General features: G+C 43.2%; 2 protein-coding genes across 4 annotated transcripts in view; both read right to left on the reverse strand.

Moving 5' to 3' along the window:
• LOC115203518 (activating signal cointegrator 1-like) overlaps positions 1-9,004 on the reverse strand; it is a 70,564-nt gene extending 61,560 nt beyond the window's left edge. For all 3 annotated transcript variants that reach the window (XM_029768279.1, XM_029768277.1, XM_029768276.1), the window contains exons 1-10: positions 8,830-9,004; positions 8,242-8,420; positions 7,574-7,926; positions 7,349-7,424; positions 5,932-6,040; positions 5,510-5,725; positions 4,879-5,008; positions 4,543-4,736; positions 1,714-1,838; positions 1,235-1,326 (exon numbers count right to left, since the gene is read on the reverse strand). In XM_029768279.1, the coding sequence (XP_029624139.1) occupies positions 1,235-1,326; positions 1,714-1,838; positions 4,543-4,736; positions 4,879-5,008; positions 5,510-5,725; positions 5,932-6,040; positions 7,349-7,424; positions 7,574-7,926; positions 8,242-8,420; positions 8,830-8,909 (1,554 nt within the window). In that variant the 5' untranslated portion in view covers positions 8,910-9,004. The remainder of the gene's footprint in view (positions 1-1,234; positions 1,327-1,713; positions 1,839-4,542; positions 4,737-4,878; positions 5,009-5,509; positions 5,726-5,931; positions 6,041-7,348; positions 7,425-7,573; positions 7,927-8,241; positions 8,421-8,829) is intronic.
• Positions 9,005-14,618: 5,614 nt separating this feature from the next.
• Positions 14,619-21,567, reverse strand: part of LOC115203520 (neuronal acetylcholine receptor subunit alpha-7-like) — a 58,809-nt gene continuing 51,860 nt past the window's right edge. Inside the window, exons 6-10 of the mRNA XM_029768281.1 lie at positions 20,161-20,328; positions 19,219-19,413; positions 16,557-16,643; positions 16,068-16,177; positions 14,619-15,566 (exon numbers count right to left, since the gene is read on the reverse strand). Coding sequence (XP_029624141.1) covers positions 15,033-15,566; positions 16,068-16,177; positions 16,557-16,643; positions 19,219-19,413; positions 20,161-20,328 — 1,094 coding nt within the window. The 3' untranslated portion in view covers positions 14,619-15,032. The remainder of the gene's footprint in view (positions 15,567-16,067; positions 16,178-16,556; positions 16,644-19,218; positions 19,414-20,160; positions 20,329-21,567) is intronic.

The following is a 21,567-nucleotide window of genomic DNA, read 5'->3' on the forward strand; positions in this document are numbered from 1 at the left end:
TGAACCATTCTAGTTTGTTGGTGATGTGGATGCCAAGGAACTTGAAGCTCTCAACCTGCTCCACTACAGCCCCGTCGATGAGAATGGGGGCGTGCTCGGTCCTCCTTTTCCTGTAGTCCACAATCATCCCCTTTGTCTTGGTTATGTTGAGGGAGAGGTTGTTGTCCTTGCACCACATGGTCAGGTCTCTGACCTCCTCCGTAAAGGCTGTCTCATCGTTGTCGGTGATCAGGCCTACCACTGTTGTGTCATCAGCAAACTTAATAATGCTGTTGGAGTCGTGCCTGGCCATGCAGTCATGAGTGAACAGGGAGTACAGGAAGGGACTGAGCACGCACCCCTGAGGGGACCCCGTGTTGAGGATCAGCGCGGCAGACGTGTTGTTGCCTACCCTTACCACCTGGGGGCGGCCCATCAGGAAGTCTAGGATCCAGTTGCAGAGGGAGGTGTTTAGTCTCAGGGTCCTTAGCTTAGTGATGAGCTTTGAGGGCACTATGATGTTGAACGCTGAGCTGTAGTCAATGAATAGCATTCTCACATAGGTGTTCCTTTAGTCCAGGTGGGAAAAGGCAGTGTGGAGTGCAATAGAGATTGTGTCATCGGTGGATCTGTTGGTGCGGTATTTAAATTGGAGTGGGTTTCTGGGATAATGGTGTTGATGTGAGCCATGACCAGCCTTTCAAAGCATTTCATGGCTCCAGACGTGAGTGCTACGGGGCGGTAGTCATTCAGGCAGGTTACCTTAGTGTTCTGGGGCACAGGAACTGTTACCTGACACCTATTACCTTGTAATTACATTGACTTTGAAAATCCATTTCTGCATTGCTCCAAACAATAATGACAGGATTTTTTTGGAACAAAGCATTTCATCCCAGTTTAATCTAAGAGGATGACTACCGCTAGGAACAAGAGCCACTCGGCAGTCAAAAACAATATTCCGGGAACAGACAGTTTAAAATTCCATCCATTTCTCCAGACTCTGGGTTTTTATCTCTTGGAGTGTTTTCTTGGCTGAGAGGGAGGGGAAAAGACGTGAGACGTGTTGGGCGTGTCACGCCAGCCAGGCTGAAACTATGTCCTGTCTGTCTGTTAGAAGTCTCTGTGGTTCCTACACTAACCAGGAGAACATCACATAGCCTTCACAGAGAGCTAAGTGCTCGGAGTGTCCGGGCATGTTCGTACGCGTACCAGTGTACAGAAGCATGTGCGTAGGAAGGTACGTGGTCACACTAACCTGCTCCTTGTATTGCTCCTGAGACAGACAGTCGGTCATGTTGACACAGCCCAGCAGGCAGCTGGTGGGGTAGTCTTTAGGAAACTTAGGATCTGGGGAGAGGAGGGTGGTCAGTGAGTCAACAGAATGTTTACATACATCCTAATAAATATTTTAATTGATTGGTGTGTGTTTTGTATGGGGGGTAGAGAAAGTGGTAGACTGTCTGTGTGTAACAGTGTGTGTGTGTAACTGTGTGTGTGTGTAACTGTGTGTGTGTGGGGGGTGTAGAGAAAGTGGCAGACTGTGTGTAACAGTGTGTGTGTGTAACAGTGTGTGTGTGTGTGTGTGTGTGTGTGTGTGTGTGTGTGTGTGTGTGTGGGGGGGGGGTGTAGAGAAAGTGGCAGACTGTGTGTGTAACAGTGTGTGTGTGTGTGTAACAGTGTGTGTGTGTGTGTGTGTGTGTGTGTGTGTGTGTGTAACAGTGTGTGTGTGTGTACCTCTCTTGTAGATCTGAAGGAACATGTTCTCCACCTGAGTGACCTCCTCAGGGGTGGGCCTCTTGGCTGCAGCTGCTATCCACAGGATCCCGCGGTGGGATGTGTACCAGCTCCTCCCCTCCACCCTGGACACACATCATATTCCTTTTAGCAGACGCTTTTATCCAGACTGACTTAGTCATGCATTTTAACATACAGGTGTTCCCGGGAATCAAACCCACTATCCTGGCATTGCAATCGCCGTGCGCTACTAACTGAGCTACAGAGGACTGTGCTCTACTAACTGAGCTACAGAGGACCGTGCTCTACTAACTGAGCTACAGAGGACCGTGCTGTACTAACTGAGCTACAGAGGACCGTGCTCTACTAACTGAGCTACAGAGGACCGTGCTCTACTAACTGAGCTACAGAGGACCGTGCTCTACTAACTGAGCTACAGAGGACCGTGCTCTACTAACTGAGCTACAGAGGACCGTGCTGTACTAACTGAGCTACAGAGGACCGTGCTGTACTAACTGAGCTACAGAGGACCGTGCTCTACTAACTGAGCTACAGAGGACCGTGCTCTACTAACTGAGCTACAGAGGACCGTGCTGTACTAACTGAGCTACAGAGGACCGTGCTCTACTAACTGAGCTACAGAGGACCGGGCTCTACTAACTGAGCTACAGAGGACCGGGCTCTACTAACTGAGCTACAGAGGACCGGGCTCTACTAACTGAGCTACAGAGGACCGTGCTCTACTAACTGAGCTACAGAGGACCGTGCTCTACTAACTGAGCTACAGACGACTACATACATCAGTTTGTACCCCTTCTTTGAACTGGCTAGTCAAAAAGGCTGCCTTTTGACCAATAACAAGGCCAATAGTGATGCTTTTTACCAATAACATAGTCCATTGTTTGTTGTGTTCCTACTCAATGCCTTTGCAGGGCCTTTTAATAATGTGTTATGTGCTTCCTGATATAGCATGGCCAGTAGGGATGCGTTTGACCCAGGGGCGGAAATCCCGGGGGGGACACGACCCCCCCATCCTGGGAAAAATATGATTTGTCCCCCCCAATATATCACTGAAACATAACTATGTAATTTAAATAATATTAATAATACGCAATGAAAGCAATTGTGCTGATTATAGACACTTAATAGTGCGTTTTTAAGTTTCAAAAGATTGCGACCCCCCCACCCTTTGCCTCACAATGGTTTGATCCACTGCCAGTTCCTTAGTTGGCAAGGTAATAGAGGTATCCACTGTCTGAAAGGCACTCAATGAACGTAACTGATGTGAGGTTAATCCAGTCAATCGCGCACACACACTAGCTGAATATGCAGAGCTAGCGCGCAAATATTAACTATTAAGCTAGCTAGTACCTATTCCATTTTTGTGGCCTCGTCAAATATGGAATCTTTGCTATCGTCAATTTATTCCAAGATCAGCATGCAGATGATGTAAGTTAGTGCTTCAAAGTCCCTGTGATAAGGTTAGCAATAAACTGGAGTCCAAACTGAACAGAACTACACTCTCTTCTACCATTGTCTTAAATATATTTAATGGTCTCGTTGCAAAAGCTAAATTGTCGCAAGGGAACTTTTGTTTATTTATTTTATTTCACCTTTATTTAACCCGGGTAGCAAAGATTATAGCAAACACCACTGAAACGGAATTGGTGCTCGCTAGCTTTGCTATTCAGCTATTGTTGGAAGCCAGCCAATATGAAACAAACTATTAAAATTACAAAAGGTTGCAGCATATGTTGTGTAAATGGTGAACTCATACAGCTGTCAACTCTTGTCATTTTAATCCGTTTCACATTTGCTAGCTACCTTTTAGATCGAAGCCCAAATAGAATGATAAAAGATAAGATGATAGAAGCCCATCTCCTACTGTAAATAACCTACACACTGTGTGTGTGTGTGTGTAGCCAGCCAGCCAGGTAGAAAAATGGCAGAAAAATAAAAGACGGACATCAGAGTATTTTTCAATACACCAAAACGCAAAGTAAGAACCCTAGTAGCCTAATATCTCAAAGACTAGTTGATAAAATGTTCATAAGAAAGAAATGAAATTCTAATGGAAATGTTTCACAATGATGTCATTAGGCAGAGCAGGCAACAGATGGCACACAGACAGCAGAGTTGGGGACAGATATGCAGGGACAGACTGGCAGAGACAGGGAGTCTCAGGTAAGTTTGTTGAGTCTTTGTTTGGCAACATTATGAAAGGTTCTCAATTTTTTTGACTTGTAAAATAGGAACATAATTGAAAAATGCCATGGATACCCCCACTCTCAACTTAAACTGGTGACTGAACTAAGATTTGTTAAAGGCAATGGTATTGCTGTTGTGATTAGTTGTGTAGTTTTGGGTACCGGTAGTTAGGAGTACGGCAAACACCTTATTTCTTTGGTTCCTCAATATACATTTACCATATTACAATGTAGGCTATGTGTTACAGCACTACTTTTGGTGTCCCCCTCAGGAATTGCTCGAGAAAATTTAATGTAATTGTCCCCTCCAAAGTTGATATCAGATTTTCGCCCGTGGTTTGACCCATAGCATGGCCAGTAGGGATGCGTTTGACCCATAGCATGGCCAGTAGGGATGCGTTTGACCAATAGCATGGCCAGTAGAGATGCGTTTGACCCATAGCATGGCCAGTAGAGATGCGTTTGACCCATAGCATGGCCAGTAGAGATGCGTTTGACCAATAGCATGGCCAGTAGAGATGCGTTTGACCAATAGCATGGCCAGTAGGGATGCGTTTGACCAATAGCATGGCCAGTAGGGATGTTGTTGACCAATAGCGAGGCCCATTAGAGTGTTCTGTACCTCTTTATTCCTTTGACCAGTAGCGAGGCCCATGGTTGGTGCATGCTGAGGCACCAGCCCCCGTCTGCCATCTCCTGCAGCTCTCTGTCCTGCAGCCGGAGTCTGGAGCGTTCTGGGCCTACAGCGCCGTCCCCCTCTGTACCAACAACCCCTTTATCCTGAGATCTCCGAGGGCCAATACCCACGTCCACCCACTGGAGATGCATGGAAAGAAAGATATGAGTAGAGATTCACAGAATTATGTTGACAAAATGTTAGCAATTGTAGAGGGATTTACCAGGGTAAATAGACACGCCACAACATCATGAGAAAATACTGTGTGTGTGTGTGTCCTACCTTTGGTGCAGCCTGTACGATGTTGGGGTTGACCAGCTCTCTCAGGTGCTGCCGTCCCGCTGGTCCCTCAGGGCGTTGGGGAGCTTTCCCCTTGGTGCCTGTGTTGAGGGCCTTGACCGTCTCGTCAAACCTAAAAACACCAAGGAGTGTGGTCATTCCGATTCTTTTTAGATGCCTTGTTTCAAACTACACACACGTGAACCCCTCTAGCTGTAACAGTGTGGATACATTACCAGGAGAAATGGAGGTTATCACTGTGTTGTGAATGTCTGAAGGGTGTATTAAAAACCTACTCTTGTTTATGTAACCCAAGCACTCACAGAACTAAGCCTGGGACTAAGTCTGTTTCTGCTCTACCTAACATGTTGTCCTACCAGCAAGTCCATGGTGCTCCGGTCTGCAGTAGTAAACTATATGAGGAGTAGGGTGTGAATTAGTGGAGGCTGCTGAGGGGAGGACGGCTCCCAATAAAGGCTGGAACCAAGCGAATGGCATTAAAACACAGAAACCATGTGTTTGATACCATTCCACCTATTGTTCTCCAGTCATTACCATGAGCCTGTCCTCCCCAATTAAGGTGCCACCAACCTCCTGTGGTGTGAATTGAGATATTCTCAAGTCATTCACTCACTTGTTGTAGTAATGACTGTTATTCTCTCCCTCGTCAAGCACCTGTCTGCCTGCGAAGTCCAGCGTGATCTTCCTGTCCTTCCTGGAGGCGTGGCGAAGCTCTCGTAGCTCCTCCTCCTTCTTCCTCAGGTGCTCGCGCTCGCTAGGCGACAACCACTGGTTGGAGTCGGTGGCAAAGTAGTCTGACTCGTCATCCAGGACCTGCGTTCGCCGCGTACTGTCGATGTAAACAGGGGGAGGGGATATGAAGGTAATCTCACTCCTGTCATCGGCATATAAAGGACATAGCCTCCAAATATAAAGGACATAGCCTCCAAATATAAAGGACATAGCCTCCAAATGCATCAGGAAGAAAGTATAAAGAATTTGACTTTAAACAGAGAGAGAAATCACATCAATGCTACAAGCACACTACATCCCAACCTGTTCTTATCGTATTCCAGCAGTTTGTCTTTATGTTGAAGGGCCTTTTCTAACCCTGCCTTCATCTTTGCCTCTTGGTGTGGAAGATAGCCCCTCTCCGATGCCCCCTCTGAGAGACACAGACAGGCACACAGACATTACATAGAATTCAACAACTCTCTACTATGCTATGTAGATACAGTTGAAGTCAGAAGTTTGCATACACTTAGGTTGGAGTCAATAAAACTCGTTTTTCAACCACTCCACAAATTTCTTGTTAACAAACTATAGTTTGGCAAGTCGGTTAGGACATCTACTTTGTGCATGACAAGTCATTTTTTCAACAATTGTTTACAGACAGATTATTTCACTTAAAATTCAATGTATCACAATTCCAGTGGGTCAGAAGCTTACATACACTAAGTTGACTGTGCCTTTAAACAGCTTGGAAACTTCCAGAAAATGATGTCATGGCTTTAGAAGCTTCTGATAGGCTATTTGACATAATTTGAGTCAATTGGAGGTGTACCTGTTGATGTATTTCAAGGCCTACCTTCAAATTCAGTGCCTCTTTGCTTGACATCATGGGAAAATCAAAAGAAATCAGCCAAGACCTCAGAAAAATAATTGTAGACCTCCACAAGTCTGGTTCAAAAACTTGGGAGCAATTTCCAAACGCCTGAAGGTACCATGTTCATCTGTGCAAACAATAGTATGCAATTATAAACACCATGGGACCACGTAGCCGTCATACCGCTCAGGAAGGAGACGTATTCTGTCTCCGAGAGATGAACGTACTTTGGTGCAAAAAGTGCAAATCAATACCAGAAGGACCTTGTGAAGATGCTGGAGGAAACAGGTACAAAAGTATCTATATCCACAGTAAAACAAGTCCTATATCGACATAACCTGAAAGGCTGCTCAGCAAGGAAGAAGCCACTGCTCCAAAACCGCCATAAAAAAGCCAGACTACGGTTTGCAACTGCACATGGGGACAAAGATAGTACTTTTTTGAGAAATGTCCTCTGGTCTGATGAAATCAAAATAGAACTGTTTGGCCATAATGACCATCGTTATGTTTGGAGGAAAAAGGGGGAGGCTTGCAAGCCGAAGAACACCATCCCAACCGTGAAGCACGGGGGTGGCAGCATCATGTTGTGGGGGTGCTTTGCTGCAGGAGGGACTGGTGTACTTCACAAAATAGATGGCATCATCAAGCTGAAATAAATAATTCTCTCTATTATTATTCTGACATTTCACATTCTTAAAATAAAGTGGTGATCCTAACTGACCTAAGACAAGGAATTTTTACTAGGATTAAATGTCAGGAATTGTGAAAAACTGAGTTTAAATGTATTTGCCTAAGGTGAATGTAAACTTCCGACTTCAACAACTCTAATATGCTATGTAGATAGATACTACTGGTGGCTTGTCTCACCCATAAGTTTCTTGCGCAGTTTCTGACTTTTGTTGGAGTCTCGTTGCAGAATCTCTTGCTCCTCTTTGGTGCATACCTGGTTCATTCGTAGAAGAACATGCAAAACCAGGGGAAGAGGCCAAATTGAATTTGTATTAGTAACATGCATTCTAATAACTTACTGAGGAAACATAAAACAAGCATAAAGTTAGAGGTCAGGTGATCTAAAACGGGTCGTTTTCTCACCAGACTGCCGCAGAAGATGCAGGGCCCTGATCCCTCCTGCTCACACACAATGCGTCCACAGCTCATGCAGTTGTTGATGAGGTTGTGCTTCTGGGCCAGACATTCGCAGGAATGGCGCCCGGGCAGCAGGATAGCCAGCTTGTCCTGGCCCTCTTTATTGTAGAGGCTCACAAACGTGTTCTTCTTCTTCTTCTGTGACGATGTGCTGCCGCTCTCCTGGGCCTTCATTAGGTCAATGGGAGTTTTCACCACCTCAGGCTCAGGCTCTGCTTGGCTAACAGCCATCACCTCTTGCTTGTTCCTACCCTTGCGCTTGGATTTCTTCTGGGTGTCCTTGGATATGTCTTGAGCATCTAGAGAAGCATATACTGGTTAGCTTTCCCTCTCATGCATGTACTTGTTACTGTGTTTGGACAGTCACTTAACAAGGACAGGATGGACATTACAAGTCTTCAGACTCACACCCATTGTACTGTTGGCATTGTGCATTAGGAACCATATAGCCTGACAAGAAAACTCTTTATAAAATATATATAACTTTAAAAATAAACATATCAAACAATAAGACAACAGGTCAGTGCCAATGTGGCAACAGGTCAGTGCCAACAGGTCAGTGCCAATGTGGCAACAGGTCAGTGCCAATGTGGCAGTGGAAGAAGGCATCCTACCTGTTCCTGACAGAGAGTTCATGGGGAACAGGCCAGTGCTGTCAGGAGTCAGTGTCTGAGACCGCTGCCATCTGTCCAGGAGTTCATCTATAAACTGCTTCTTCCTTCCATCAGTGCCCTGAAGGAGGTCCCCAACATACTCCGCTATCTCGTCCGCATTGTCGATGGACAGAATATACCTGTTGAGAGTGAGAAGAATGTCAATGATACGCTTTTATAGCTAGCCTAGATAGTGGAGCTCGTTGTTGAAAGGTTGCTTTATGACAGCTAGGCCTACTTTGGTAAACCTTGATTTACGTCCATCAGTCATGCTTTGACTTAGTAACTTATACCATGATTTTGACGATGTGACATTAAGATATGGCCACCTGAAAAAGATAGCTAGCTAGCAGGCAAGTGCAAATGGCTACATATCGTGCTAGCTGAATGAACTGGAAAGATTGACACGTTCACAGACCTAATAGTAATAATGATGTCGTTGACAATTGTGTTAACTTTAACAAGAGAAGAGCAACTGTCAAAAAACAGACAGCTAGCAATGGCTGCTCACTATTTTAAATCAACATTTAGCCAACGTTAGCTACTTACTGGACTATGTCTTCACTGGCCTCCAAGCCAAAGTTGTGGTGCAACTGGTCCACACACCATCGAAGCAAGGCATCCGACATTATGAAAGTTAAAACAACTTTAATATGGCAATTTCAAGATAAGGATGTCAGCTACTCCTGTTGTAAGCCGGTTGCATAACAAATGCGCACGCAGAGTGCAACAAATAATCCCTTCCCACCAGAAACAGTGTACTGAAGGATACTGAAGGTTCCTCCCAACTTTGACAAAATTATGTCAATGACTTCATACAATACAAAGCATTATAAAATGTCAGCATATAATAAATTCACACGGAAGGTGAACATTTCAATCATACAGTAAAAAACAATGTAGGTTTTAGCCACCCCACCTTTATTACAGCGAGTCACGTGCCTCTTCTGCCTATAAGCTTGATTCAGCATTACAGTCACTAGGTGGCAGTTTAGGAATAGACAAAACCTCTGTGAGAATGAACTATAGAGATGTATTGAGATTGCAACATTGTATCTGCCCCATTATGGCATCTGTGAGAGCATGGGCAAATAAACTGTTGGTAAATAAACTGAAAGGGTGCATACTGCCACCTGGAGTGTGTTGTCTCAACAGGTATACAGTCAAGGTTGGCAATTTAGTGCCACCTGCAGTTATGAAATGTTTGCTCATGAGTATAATTATTTGGCTGATCCCTCCTGATGACCTGGATGGAATTATGTGATCCTTCCTTAACCCATAGGAAGTCTCATCCAGTTGACTACTTAAACATGTTGAAAGTCCTCAATGGCGCTGCCCACTTTTAACCAAATCAAATCAAATGTATTTATATAGCCCTTCTTACATCAGCTGATATCTCAAAGTGCTGTACAGAAACCCAGCCTAAAACCCCAAACAGCAAGTAATGCAGGTGTAGAAGCACGGTGGCTAGGAAAAACTCCCTAGAAAGGCCAAAACCTAGGAAGAAACCTAGAGAGGAACCAGGCAATGAGGGGTGGCCAGTCCTCTTCTGGCTGTGCCGGGTGGAGATTATAACAGAACATGGCCAAGATGTTCAAATGTTCATAAATAACCAGCATGGTCAAATAATAATAATCACAGTAGTTGTCGAGGGTGCAACAAGTCAGCACCTCAAGAGTAAATGTCAGTTGGCTTTTCATAGCCTATCATTGAGAGTATCTCTACCGCTCCTGCTGTCTCTAGAGAGTTGAAAACAGCAGGTCTGGGACAGGTAGCACGTCCGGTGAACAGGTTAGGGTTCCATGGCTGCAGGCAGAACAGTTGAAACTGGAGCAGCAGCACGGCCAGGTGGACTGGGGACAGCAAGGAGTCATCATGGCCAGGTAGTCCTGAGGCATGGTTCTAGGGCTCAGGTCCCCTGAGAGAGAGAAAGAAAGAAAGAGAGAATTACCAGGCTTCTGGGCACTAGAGTCCTCTATACATCTATATGGAATGAACATCTCAGTGAACTGGTATCAAATGTATGCAATAGGTATTCTCAATCCAAGACCTAGGGCATGTGGGAGCCTGGGAGGCAACCCGTCTGCCTAGGGAGACTATGCAATAAGCATAGCCTACTTTTCCTGAAAGTTGAGTTAGGTGTAGTTAGATACACATTTCTAGCGTTTGTAGAAGTTTAGCTCATCTAAAGTTAACCGGAGAACATCAAATAGCCACAAATAATGTAATTTTAAAAATCAGCCTTTATAAATGTTTATACAGTAAGCAACTAGGCCTATATAAATGCCCTAATCAGAAAGATTTTTTCAGAAGTCTGTTAGTCGTAGACCCACCTAGGCCTCAATCTGAAATCAATAGACAAAATTTCAACTTCATTGTACTTGCAGGGAGAATTAAACTGTATAGGCGCATCATTGTTATATAGTAGATACCAAATACTCTTTACAATGCCTTTTATGAGCCATAGTTCCAATACCTCAAGTCTGATTTGTTCAACATTATACTGCCAGTATGATTATGGAAAGGGTTGCCAAAATACTAAGTGGAATATGCCTATCCATTACTGCAGCATTAAATTATCTAGTGCTCAAATGCTCTTTTGATAACAAAGATTTATTTAAGAAATGGGTGTCGGTGGTTTGTCACACTCAGCAAATATTTAGCACAATCCACTTAGTTTCCTTTTTAGCATAATGGCTCTGTTGAATGAGCTCCAAGTGAAATCTTGACTACCTGCTGTGCTTGACTTGGACTGAAATAGGTGTCAGTACTAATGTTGGGTGCCGGTACTGTTTATATTTAGGTGCAAGAGCTCCACAGTACTTTTAGGCTAGTATTCTATGAGAAGAACAGGAGCTCCACAGTACTTTTAGGCTAGTATTCTATAAGAGGAACAGGAGCTCCACAGTACTTTTAGGCTAGTATTCTATAAGAGGAACAGGAGCTCCACAGTACTTTTGGGATATTATTCTATAAGAGGAACAGGAGCTCCACAGTACTTTTAGGCTAGTATTCTATAAGAGGAACAGGAGCTCCACAGTACTTTTGGGAGAGTATTCTATAAGAGGAACAGGAGCTCCACAGTACTTTTGGGATAATATTCTATAAGAGGAACAGGAGCTCCACAGTACTTTTGGGATAATATTCTATAAGAGGAACAGGAGCTCCACAGTACTTTTAGGCTAGTATTCTATAAGAGGAACAGGAGCTCCACAGTACTTTTGGGCTAATATTCTTTAAGAGGAACAGGAGCTCCAGCAGTAGAAAAATGTAGGTGCCGGTCCTCAGCTCAGGTGAGCGCCTGCCCAAGTTAAGCACTGACTATCTGACAAAGGTGGATTATATGTAATAAATAATGTGCTGCTGGCTACAAATGAGATCCCAATGTTGTAAACAATGGCATTTAAGAGCTGCATTTCAGAATCATTATGCTTAGTCTGATTCTTAAAATGGATTGCAATAGAAAATAACAACACCCTTATAGCAATATGTTTCCATCCTATATACTGCAAAAAGTAGATTGCCAACAGCTTTATGTATTCATAATCATAACATTGTAATATTAGCCTAAAATGGGAGATCAAGTCATATCTCTTCAGTAGGTCCTATGATTAAGTGTAGTCTGGCCCAGGGGTGTGAAGGTGAACGGAAAGGCTGGAGCAACGAACCGCCCTTGCTGTCTCTGCCTGGCCGGTTTCCCCTCTTTCCACTGGGATTCTCTGCCTCTACCCCTATTACGGGGGCTGAGTCACTGGCTTACTGGTGTTCTTCCATGCCGTCCCTGGGAGGGGTGCGTCACTTGAGTGGGTTGAGTCACTGACGTGGTCTTCCTGTCTGGGTTGGCGCCCCCCCTTGGGCTGTGCCGTGGCGGAGATCTTTGTGGGCTATACTCGGCCTTGTCCCGGGATGGTATGTTGGTGGTTGGAGATATCCCTCCAGTGGTGTCCAGGCTGTGCTTTGGCAAAGTGGGTGGGGTTATATCCTACCTGTTTGGCCCTGTCCGGGGGTTCATCGGATGGGGCCACAGTGTCTCCTGACCCCTCCTGTCTCAGCCTCCAGTATTTATGCTGCAGTAGTTGTGTCGGGGGGCTAGGGTCAGTCTATCAAATCTGGAGTATTTCTCTTGTCTTTTCCGGTGTCCTGTGTGAATTTAAATATGCTCTCTCTAATTCTCTCTTTCTCTTTCTTTCTTTCTCTCTCTTGGAGGACCTGAGCCCTAGGACCATGCCCCAGGACTACCTGGCTTGATGACTCTTTGCTGTCCCCAGTTCACCTGGCCGTGCTGCTGCTCCAGTTCCAACTGTTCTGCCTGCAGCTATGGAACCCTGACCTGTTCGCCGGACGTGCTACCTGTCCCAGACCTGTTGTCCCAGACCTGCTGGAACCCTGACGTATTCACCGGACGTGCTACCTGTCCCAGACCTGCTGTTTTCAACTCTCTAGAGACAGCAGGAGCGGTAGAGATACTCTCAAAGATCGGCTATGAAAAAGCCAACTGACACTTACTCCTGTGTTACTGACTTGTTGCACCCTCGACAACTACTATGATTATTATTATTTGACAATGCTGGTCATTTATGAACATTTGAACATCTAGGCCATGTGCTGTTATAATCTCCACCCGGCACAGCCAGAAGAGGACTGGCCACCCCTCATAGCCTGGTTCCTCTCTAGGTTTCTTCCTAGGTTTTGGCCTTTCTAGGGAGTTTTTCCTAGCCACCGTGCTTCTACACCTGCATTGCTTGCTGTTTGGGGTTTTAGGCTGGGTTTCTGTACAGCACTTTGTGATATCAGCTGATGTAAGAAGGGCTATATAAATAAATTTGATTTGATTTGATTATAAAGTAAACGTATATCTTACTGATCATTATTTCTGCTCTTGAATAGCCATATAAACAATGACTACATTTCTGAGGGATCACCATATCAGGTTTGCTCTTGCTGTTTGAAGACAATATGGACATTATATGTTATGTAGGTGATACTGTAATAAAGTGTATGCTCTTATTGATGAACTGAAGTGCTGAAAGTATAGCAATATTAACTGTAATATACTGCGTAAATATCCCACTTTACACATACTCAGTAAATGATAACGAAATTGTAATTAAATCAAGATACATTGTAGTTCACATCTAGAAAAATACATTTATTTGTGAGAGTCCACAAAACATATACTGTATGTAGCACACATACTTGATAATAGAATAAAAACAGGTTAAATTAGCACACATACTTGATAATAGAATAAAAACAGGTTAAATCAAAACAGGTTAAATTCCATTCATGTGTTTTAGAGAGGGAGTATGCACTGACATAATCAGTCCTCAAATTCCATGTGCAGCATCTACAGTATTTTTTTAAAACAAGTGGTAACAAACACTTTAGTGAGTATTACATGAATGGAGGCCACCTGGTCACAGAGCATTTCATATTATTATTTACGTAAATCCAAGACACTTGATTTAGTATGATATGTTACGTTTCGTATGGTTTGTATTAATTTGTGGATGTCCATCATCCATTTCGTATGCTATGTTACAAATTACAATTCGCATGATATGTTACAAATCTGCTAAACGTACAGTGTGTTACGAATTTTCAAAAATGTACAATGTGTTATGAATTCCAATTTATTGTGGCTAACGTTAGCTAGGCTAGGGGTTAGGGGTTAAGGTTAGAGTTAGCTAACATGCTAAGTAGTTACAAAGTTGTTAAAAAGTAGCAAGTAGTTGAAAAGTTGCTAATTAGCTACAATTTTAAAGTTGTCCATAATGAGATTTGAACATTCAACCTTTGCGTTGTTAGACATTCACATTATACGCCTACCCATCGACCCCGTCCAACCACCCTCCTTTTGTTTTTGCCTTAAGTAACCTTCTGTCTTATGTAACCATACCAAACATAAAATTTACGTCTAGTCTATGAGACCAGGCTGATGGAGGACATGCTGCACCTGTTACAAATCTTCTAGGGATGCTTTATAAGCCCAAGCACTACGACGTATGGAAATGATCTGTAAATAAACAAAAAGGCAATTAAATCAGTTTTCGTTTTTTTTTTAATGTACAGGTGCAAACATAATTCTGATGGAGTATTGTGTTTTGTTCTTGTAGACATAATGATGATGATGATGCAATAAAGTTGCCGAAACTCAAAAAGGTGTTTTTGCGATGGATATTTTAAAATCACAGAAAACTACACACTACATATCACCACATGATCTACAAACACAAAACCAACAATAACTTTGACAGAAACCTTGAACCCAAAGGTATCCATAAATGTTTCTTTACACCACATAAGAGAAAACGTTTGAAACGTTTTGAACTGAGTGCGTTATAAAGGGTAGCCAATAAGCAATTACTCAAGTGGACAAAAACACATTGGATTCAATTGAAGTAACCTTGGTATTTATAAAGCTATACAAGGCATGGCTATTAACTCTTCTGTGTTGGTTGGCTGTAACATCTAAGGCCTAGATTCCTTTAAGCCAGTTACATACAACACGATTTTCCACTAGATGACATCCTGCAGCATCCTGCAGGGAAATAGTTGAATGTGAAAAAACTGTACATCTTGTAAATTGAATATTTATGCAGACATAATGTATTCTCTCTCTATATCACAGACAAATATTCAATCATTTGATATAAGTAATCTATGTGTCTTGTAATGTGATTATGCAATCATAAGATTTCAAAAACAATGTAGTGTATTTATTGGCTAAAGCATGTGAACGTTTCAAGCTCTCAGGTAAAGAAGTCTTTGGAAATGGCTTCTACAAAGTTAGGTGCCGACATGAGGATACCGATGGTGCAGAGGATGGTGAAGAGAGAGAAGGCCATGAGACAGAGCCGGTCGATCACTGATGCAGCAAACTTCCACTCGTTGCACACCAACTCATCCTCATCTTGGTCACGGAAACGCTTGGCGATGTAGCGCACCTCATCCAGGATCTTGGCCAGATCGGGCTCCAGGCTCCCCGCCGAAGAGGTGGGCCGCGTGGGCAAGAGCACCTCGTCCTCCCCCCCACCACATACCAGACGGCCGCACAGCACCCCGGAGTCGGGGGAGGTGGCAGCTGTAGCATAGTGCATGCTCTCCAGGCCGATGTAAAGCATGTTGCCGTTGGTGGAGTGGGGGGCCGAGGCACTGGCGTTCAGGTCCATGCTGATGAGGCTCCCACGGGGATGCTTGTTGTGGCAGGCCAGGCGTACACGGTCCTCACCGGGCCGCTTCATACGCAGGAACCAGGCGCACCAGTTGAGCAGAATCACCCGAGTCTTCACACAATCAGAGAGGAAAACCAGAATGAATGTACTGTGCAGGGCAGTGTACTGACTGGAAATACTAAGAGAGAGAATATGAAACTTTTACTCAAATCCTCCCTGCATGATTCCTTTGAATGAGGTGTTCTGACACTCAGTGGTCAGCGGTGACGATCGCACGGCAACAGTGTTCCCTGGCCCCTCATGCTATCATGGCTGCCTAATCCTCCCCTGCTTCTAATTGTCCAAATGTCTTTCTCAGCCCTCCACTATGATAGCCAATGTTCTAGCACAAAATGGCTGCTGGGCATCACTCAGATTGGTGCTACACATTGTCAGTGAATGACTTCCCACTTACCAGGCAAAGGGTTTTGAGACCTATTATAAAGCACTCTACCACTGAAAGGATTTCTTTGGCAGAATCACAACAATGGAAGTCCGGATGTAGAAATAGTGAGTAACTAATAAGATTTCATTGTAATTTCAGATAATGGGTTTGTGTAAAAATACACTCACCCACTTAGGCATCTTGCTTCCATCAGGATCGTGATGGTGATATTGTAAGACCAGAACCGTAGCGATCACAGAGAGACCCACAATGACCATGGTGGTGGCAAAGTACTGAGCTACAATACAGAGAGCAAGAGAGAGAGAGAGAGAAAGATAGAAAGAGAGGACGTAGAGGAAAAGAGATGAATGTGGACAGAGGACGAGTGGCTAAATGACAGAACTCCCCATACCATAAGTTACTGAAATGGGCATCATTTTATCTCAATGAGAGGTTCTCATTTGTCACTCTTCCGAATCAATATCTTTCAGGTTGAGAAATAGCCCCCCACCAAATTGAGTGGTTTGATAAATACAGAGATTCGGAATTTACACTAAGTCACTTCCAAGCCTCCAATAGCTCTTCCTCTCCTGAAGATGATTAAATTATACTGTTGGCCTTTTCAAAATGGCAGCCATTACAATTGTAATTTCCAATTTAAAAATAGACAATCTTACCGATTAGAGGTACTGAGTCAGAGGTTGCAGGCATGATCTCTGCAACCAGCAACATGAAGACGGTCAGTGAGAGCAGCACTGTTATCCCTGGAACGAAACATAAATTAGTTAGCACTCAGGAAGGGGTTAACGTAGTCTGTGTGATTAACAGTATGGTTATTTTGGAATGTGAAATAATCCTTAAAATTATATTAAACAGACATTACACATTTTAACAAACACCATTTTACACATAGGCCTACCATTATTTTGCAAATTTAACGAATAGCTTGCTATGAATACCAATCTCCAATTTATTCAGGTGGAATCATCTGCTGTATTGTGTCACAATGCAGCATATTATCCCTGTGTACCCAATGGGTTCAACTGGATTTCACCAAGGTATATTGAGTGGCATTGTATTCTGTTCTATTCTTGTCTGCATTTCACTGTGCTGTGTTCTATTGTTTATCCCATCCATGTAATCAAACAGTATTCTGTTTTATTATTATGCTAATTTACACAGTCTTCCCTTTACTGCTTTTGTCAGAATCCAGTGCTGCTTCACTGGGTTTCAGCCTACAATGACAAAGGGATCTGAAATAGCAACATCTACTATTGTGGTTCATCATCATACTGCCTTGAGGCTTACAGGGTTCGAGTGGAAATGTGGGAACGACATCAAACACCTGTGGGTGGAGATTTAAGGCAATCCCCCCTGAAGCTTGCTAATGAGCTGGCTGGGTCTCTAAGCCACTGAATTCCAGGGATAGAAGGGGGCTGAATATCTCTAAGTGATTAGGTGTCAATTCCTGGGTATCTCAAAGCACACTGGCTCACCTTTCACTTGCTAGGAACTTCTCTTCTGTGTGTTCCTGACAATAACCATAGCAACAGCTACTTTTCCCAAATGTCAAACTTGTCAGCCAGGTAACAAACTGCCAGCCAGGTAACAACTCAGTAAATAAGGTGCTTGGTAGCTAAATTATTTCAATCTTAGACAAATAGTAGCCATATATCCTAAGTAGGTCCTCTGCAGCTCAGTTGGTAGAGCATGGCGCTTGCAACGCAAGGATATTGGGTTTGATTCTCGGCACCACCCATATACGTAAACAATCTATGTACGCATGACTGTAAATCACTTTGGATGAAAGCATCTGCTGAATGGCATATAGGTTATCAATTGACACATTACAAAAGGGAAATGTTGAAAATATCTCTATCTAATCCACCCAGAGTCTGAGCATGGCTGAACTAAGAAAATAAAACAACTAAGACTAAAAACTAAAGACAGTAGAAATATAATTATTAACGGCCATGACTCACTCGATGCCTTCTCAGATTGAAGCACAATTCTCCTCGCTAAATAAAAAACATCAGCCAGGCATGTCTAAAATAAGACTTAAACTGAGCAGACAGCTCGCTGATTTAATTTCCGACAGCTATTGATCGTAGAGGCTTGACCTGTGACTCACTGTCGGGGATGTCAGGTATGTCCCAAATGGAACCCTTTTACCCATAGGGCTCTGGTCAAAAGTAGTGCACCATTAAGGGAATAGGGTTCCATTTGAGACACAAGATATTGTTGGCAGGTGTGTTCACTGCACACCCAAGGACCATAAAGATAACAGCAGTGTTGACCCTGCCTGGATATTCATGTCTCTCTTTCCCCTGATCAACAGTCCCTGTCTCTGTTCAAGTCAGCCACGGCAGTTTCCTCAGAAGGAACTGAATCTGAATACATCTTCTGTTGTGCATTGATCACTTCTAAAAAGGCTGACAGATAATGGTGTTGGTTGGTTGATACAGTAAGTCTTGATCATAAAGGCAGGTGTTTTGTGATGGTCACACTTTCAACTAAGTTTGATTCATAAATCTTTCATGTTGCATAGTGTGTAAATACTGTACTAAAAACAACATGGCAGTATTAAATCGCATACATTACAGAAAGATGTATTTTTCTTCGTTTGAAGTTTGACTGACTACATCAAATACATTTCCTGCTTTCTCCATCACCCCTCCAGACATCCAAACAGCTGCCACACACACACACACAGCTCTTTTGGAGAAACACTGGGTTAATTAAGGAAACCATCTCCATTGCAGGCTCCTAATCTTTCCAACGAGACGTGTAGACATACATAAATCGCCCGGCATGCCTTGATGCCTTTTACAGCTCGAAGCCAGCAGTCAGCACTCAGCCAGGTTCTGAGAGATGGAAATAGGATTTTCAATATGATTCTCTTAGCACTGAATGATAAATCAGAGTAATCTGGAGACTGAAGCCTGACTTCTGAGAGGTGCATAAGAATTTTCTTGATGACCAACTGCTGGAGCTTTTCATGAATATTTTTTCCAGTGGCTGGTTTCCCTCAGTGAGTATTGAGTGAATACTGAGTCATAAACTCATAATAATAATAATAATAATAAGTGCATTACCTTGTGAGAAGTATAGGGTGTCTTGCCTGGCATGTAGGTTGATCCTAGCTTGAAATATATGCTTAATTGCCACACAAATCTCCCATTGACATCAATGAATATCATGATGCTTGTACTTTCATTTTAGAATTTGTCACAACGAGAACAACCCCACACCCCTAGTTACAGTTGTTGATTTAATAACCTATTTATGTTTAATGTCCAAGAGTAGTAATCCACCCACCCACCCACCCACGGAGCTGACCCAGTGATATCTTCTCCCCAGAGTCTGCAGGCAGCAGGAAGACGAGCAGGGCCAAGGTGGAGATGAGAACACATGGGATGAGGAGGTTGAGGCCATAGTAGAGGGTACGTCTACGCATCACCACAGTAAAGGTTACGTCAGGGTAAGGCTCCTTACAACAGTCGTAGAAGCGCTCGTTTCTGCGCCCCGGCACTTCTGTATCATACACCAGGAAGACAACAATATAGGAAGTCAATTACAGTTTGAGGACTCAATTTGGGTTGTACTGAAATGATTCACAGTAATGGATGTCTTTTTTTCCCCCAGGCAAATTAATGGTGTTTCACAATAAGGAAACCTTTGTAAGTTAAGGGTGTTGAGAGTTTGACCCTGAATCAGTTCCCCATTGCAGTAATAGTGTCTGCCATTTTTCTTTATAAGCAGTCCAACATGCAAGAAAAACTATATTGAAATGAATAAAGACTACCACTGGCTGCCAGCACTGGGATGGCATTTCATTACAACCCCTCTCTTGTAAATACATTAGTCAATTTGCCAGGGATTCTGTAGAAGCCAATTTCACTAAAGATCTGTACTGCTGAGGAAAAGCCTTTTGAATTAATTCTCCTACTTTATTTGAATGTGATCACTCATACATACAGGATCTAGCTTTTATAGTTTGACCATCGAGTTTGAAAGTTAAACTCAAAATAAAAAAATAATAGTCTGGGTATATTTGTGAGTCATCCCAAACTTCCATGCTTGTTCAAAACAGTTATTGTAATAACAATTTTATGTAATATTGTAATTTAGACACTTTTATCCAAAACACATACTGTAAGAAGAATACCGGTATATGGCCCATACAGGACTGGCAGCAGTCTTCCAAACAACCTTGCCATCAGAACCCAGGTTTTGTGGTGACAATATCTTGTCCAATACTGGCCAGCCACTAACTCTTACCCACTAGGTCCCACTCTCCGTTGGGGATGTAACCTGTGATATCTGCCTCGATCATCTGTAGGTCTAGAGACCAGCCCCCATATGTCCAAGAGCCAAATTTCAGGTCACACCTCTGGAGATCAAAGGGAAACCAGCGCACATCGATGTAGCAGGTGCTCTTGAAGATGCCTGTGTTGGAACATGAAAGAGGAGAGAAAGAGAGGGAGATGGAGATACATGGGAGGGACGGAGAGAGAGAGAGAGAGAGAGAGAGAGAGAGAGAGAGAGAGGGAGGGAGAGAGAGAGAGAGAAAAACAAAAGTTAAGAGCTAGAGAGATGATTTTCCGAGGGTAAAAAGATTAGAGTCCTATACACCACAACAACAGTAAAGACAATCCTATACACCACAACAGTCCTATACACCACAACAACAGTAAAGACAGTCCTATACACCACAACAACAGTAAAAACAGTCATATACACCACAACAACAGTAAAGACAATCCTATACACTACAACAACAGTAAAAACAGTCATATACACCACAACAACAGTAAAGACAATCCTATACACTACAACAACAGTAAAAACAGTCATATACACCACAGCAACAGTAAAGACAATCCTATACACTACAAAAACAGTAAAAACAGTCATATACACCACAACAACAGTAAAAACAGTCCTATACACCACAACAACAGTAAAGACAGTCCTATACACCACAACAGTCCTATACAGCACAACAACAGTAAAGACAATCCTATACACCACAACAACAGTAAAGACAGTCCTATACACCAGAACAACAGTAAAAACAGAGTCCTATACACCACATCAGTCCTATACAGCAAAACAACAGTAAAGACAGTCCTATACACCACATCAGTCCTATACACCACAACAACAGTAAAGACAGTCCTATACACCAGAACAACAGTAAAAACAGAGTCCTATACACCACATCAGTCCTATACAGCACAACAACAGTAAAGACAGTCCTATACACCAGAACAACAGTAAAGACAGTCCTATACACCACAACAGTCCTATACACCACAACAACAGTCCTATACACTACAACAACAGTCCTATACACCACAACAGTCCCAACACCACAACAACAGTAAAGACAGTCCTATACACCACAACAGTCCTATACACCACAACAGTCCTATACACCACAACAACAGTAAAGACAGTCATATACACCACAACAGTCCCAACACCACAACAACAGTAAAGACAGTACTATACACGACAACAGCCCGATACACCACAACAGTCCTATACACCACAACAACAGTAAAGACAGTCCTATACACCACAACAGTCCTATACACCACAACAGTCCTATACACCACAACAACAGTAAAGACAGTCCTATACACCACAACAGTCCTATACACCACAACAGTACTATACACC

This window comes from Salmo trutta, chromosome 12 (genome assembly GCF_901001165.1).
Source record: "Salmo trutta chromosome 12, fSalTru1.1, whole genome shotgun sequence".
Taxonomy (NCBI): Eukaryota; Metazoa; Chordata; class Actinopteri; order Salmoniformes; family Salmonidae; genus Salmo; species Salmo trutta.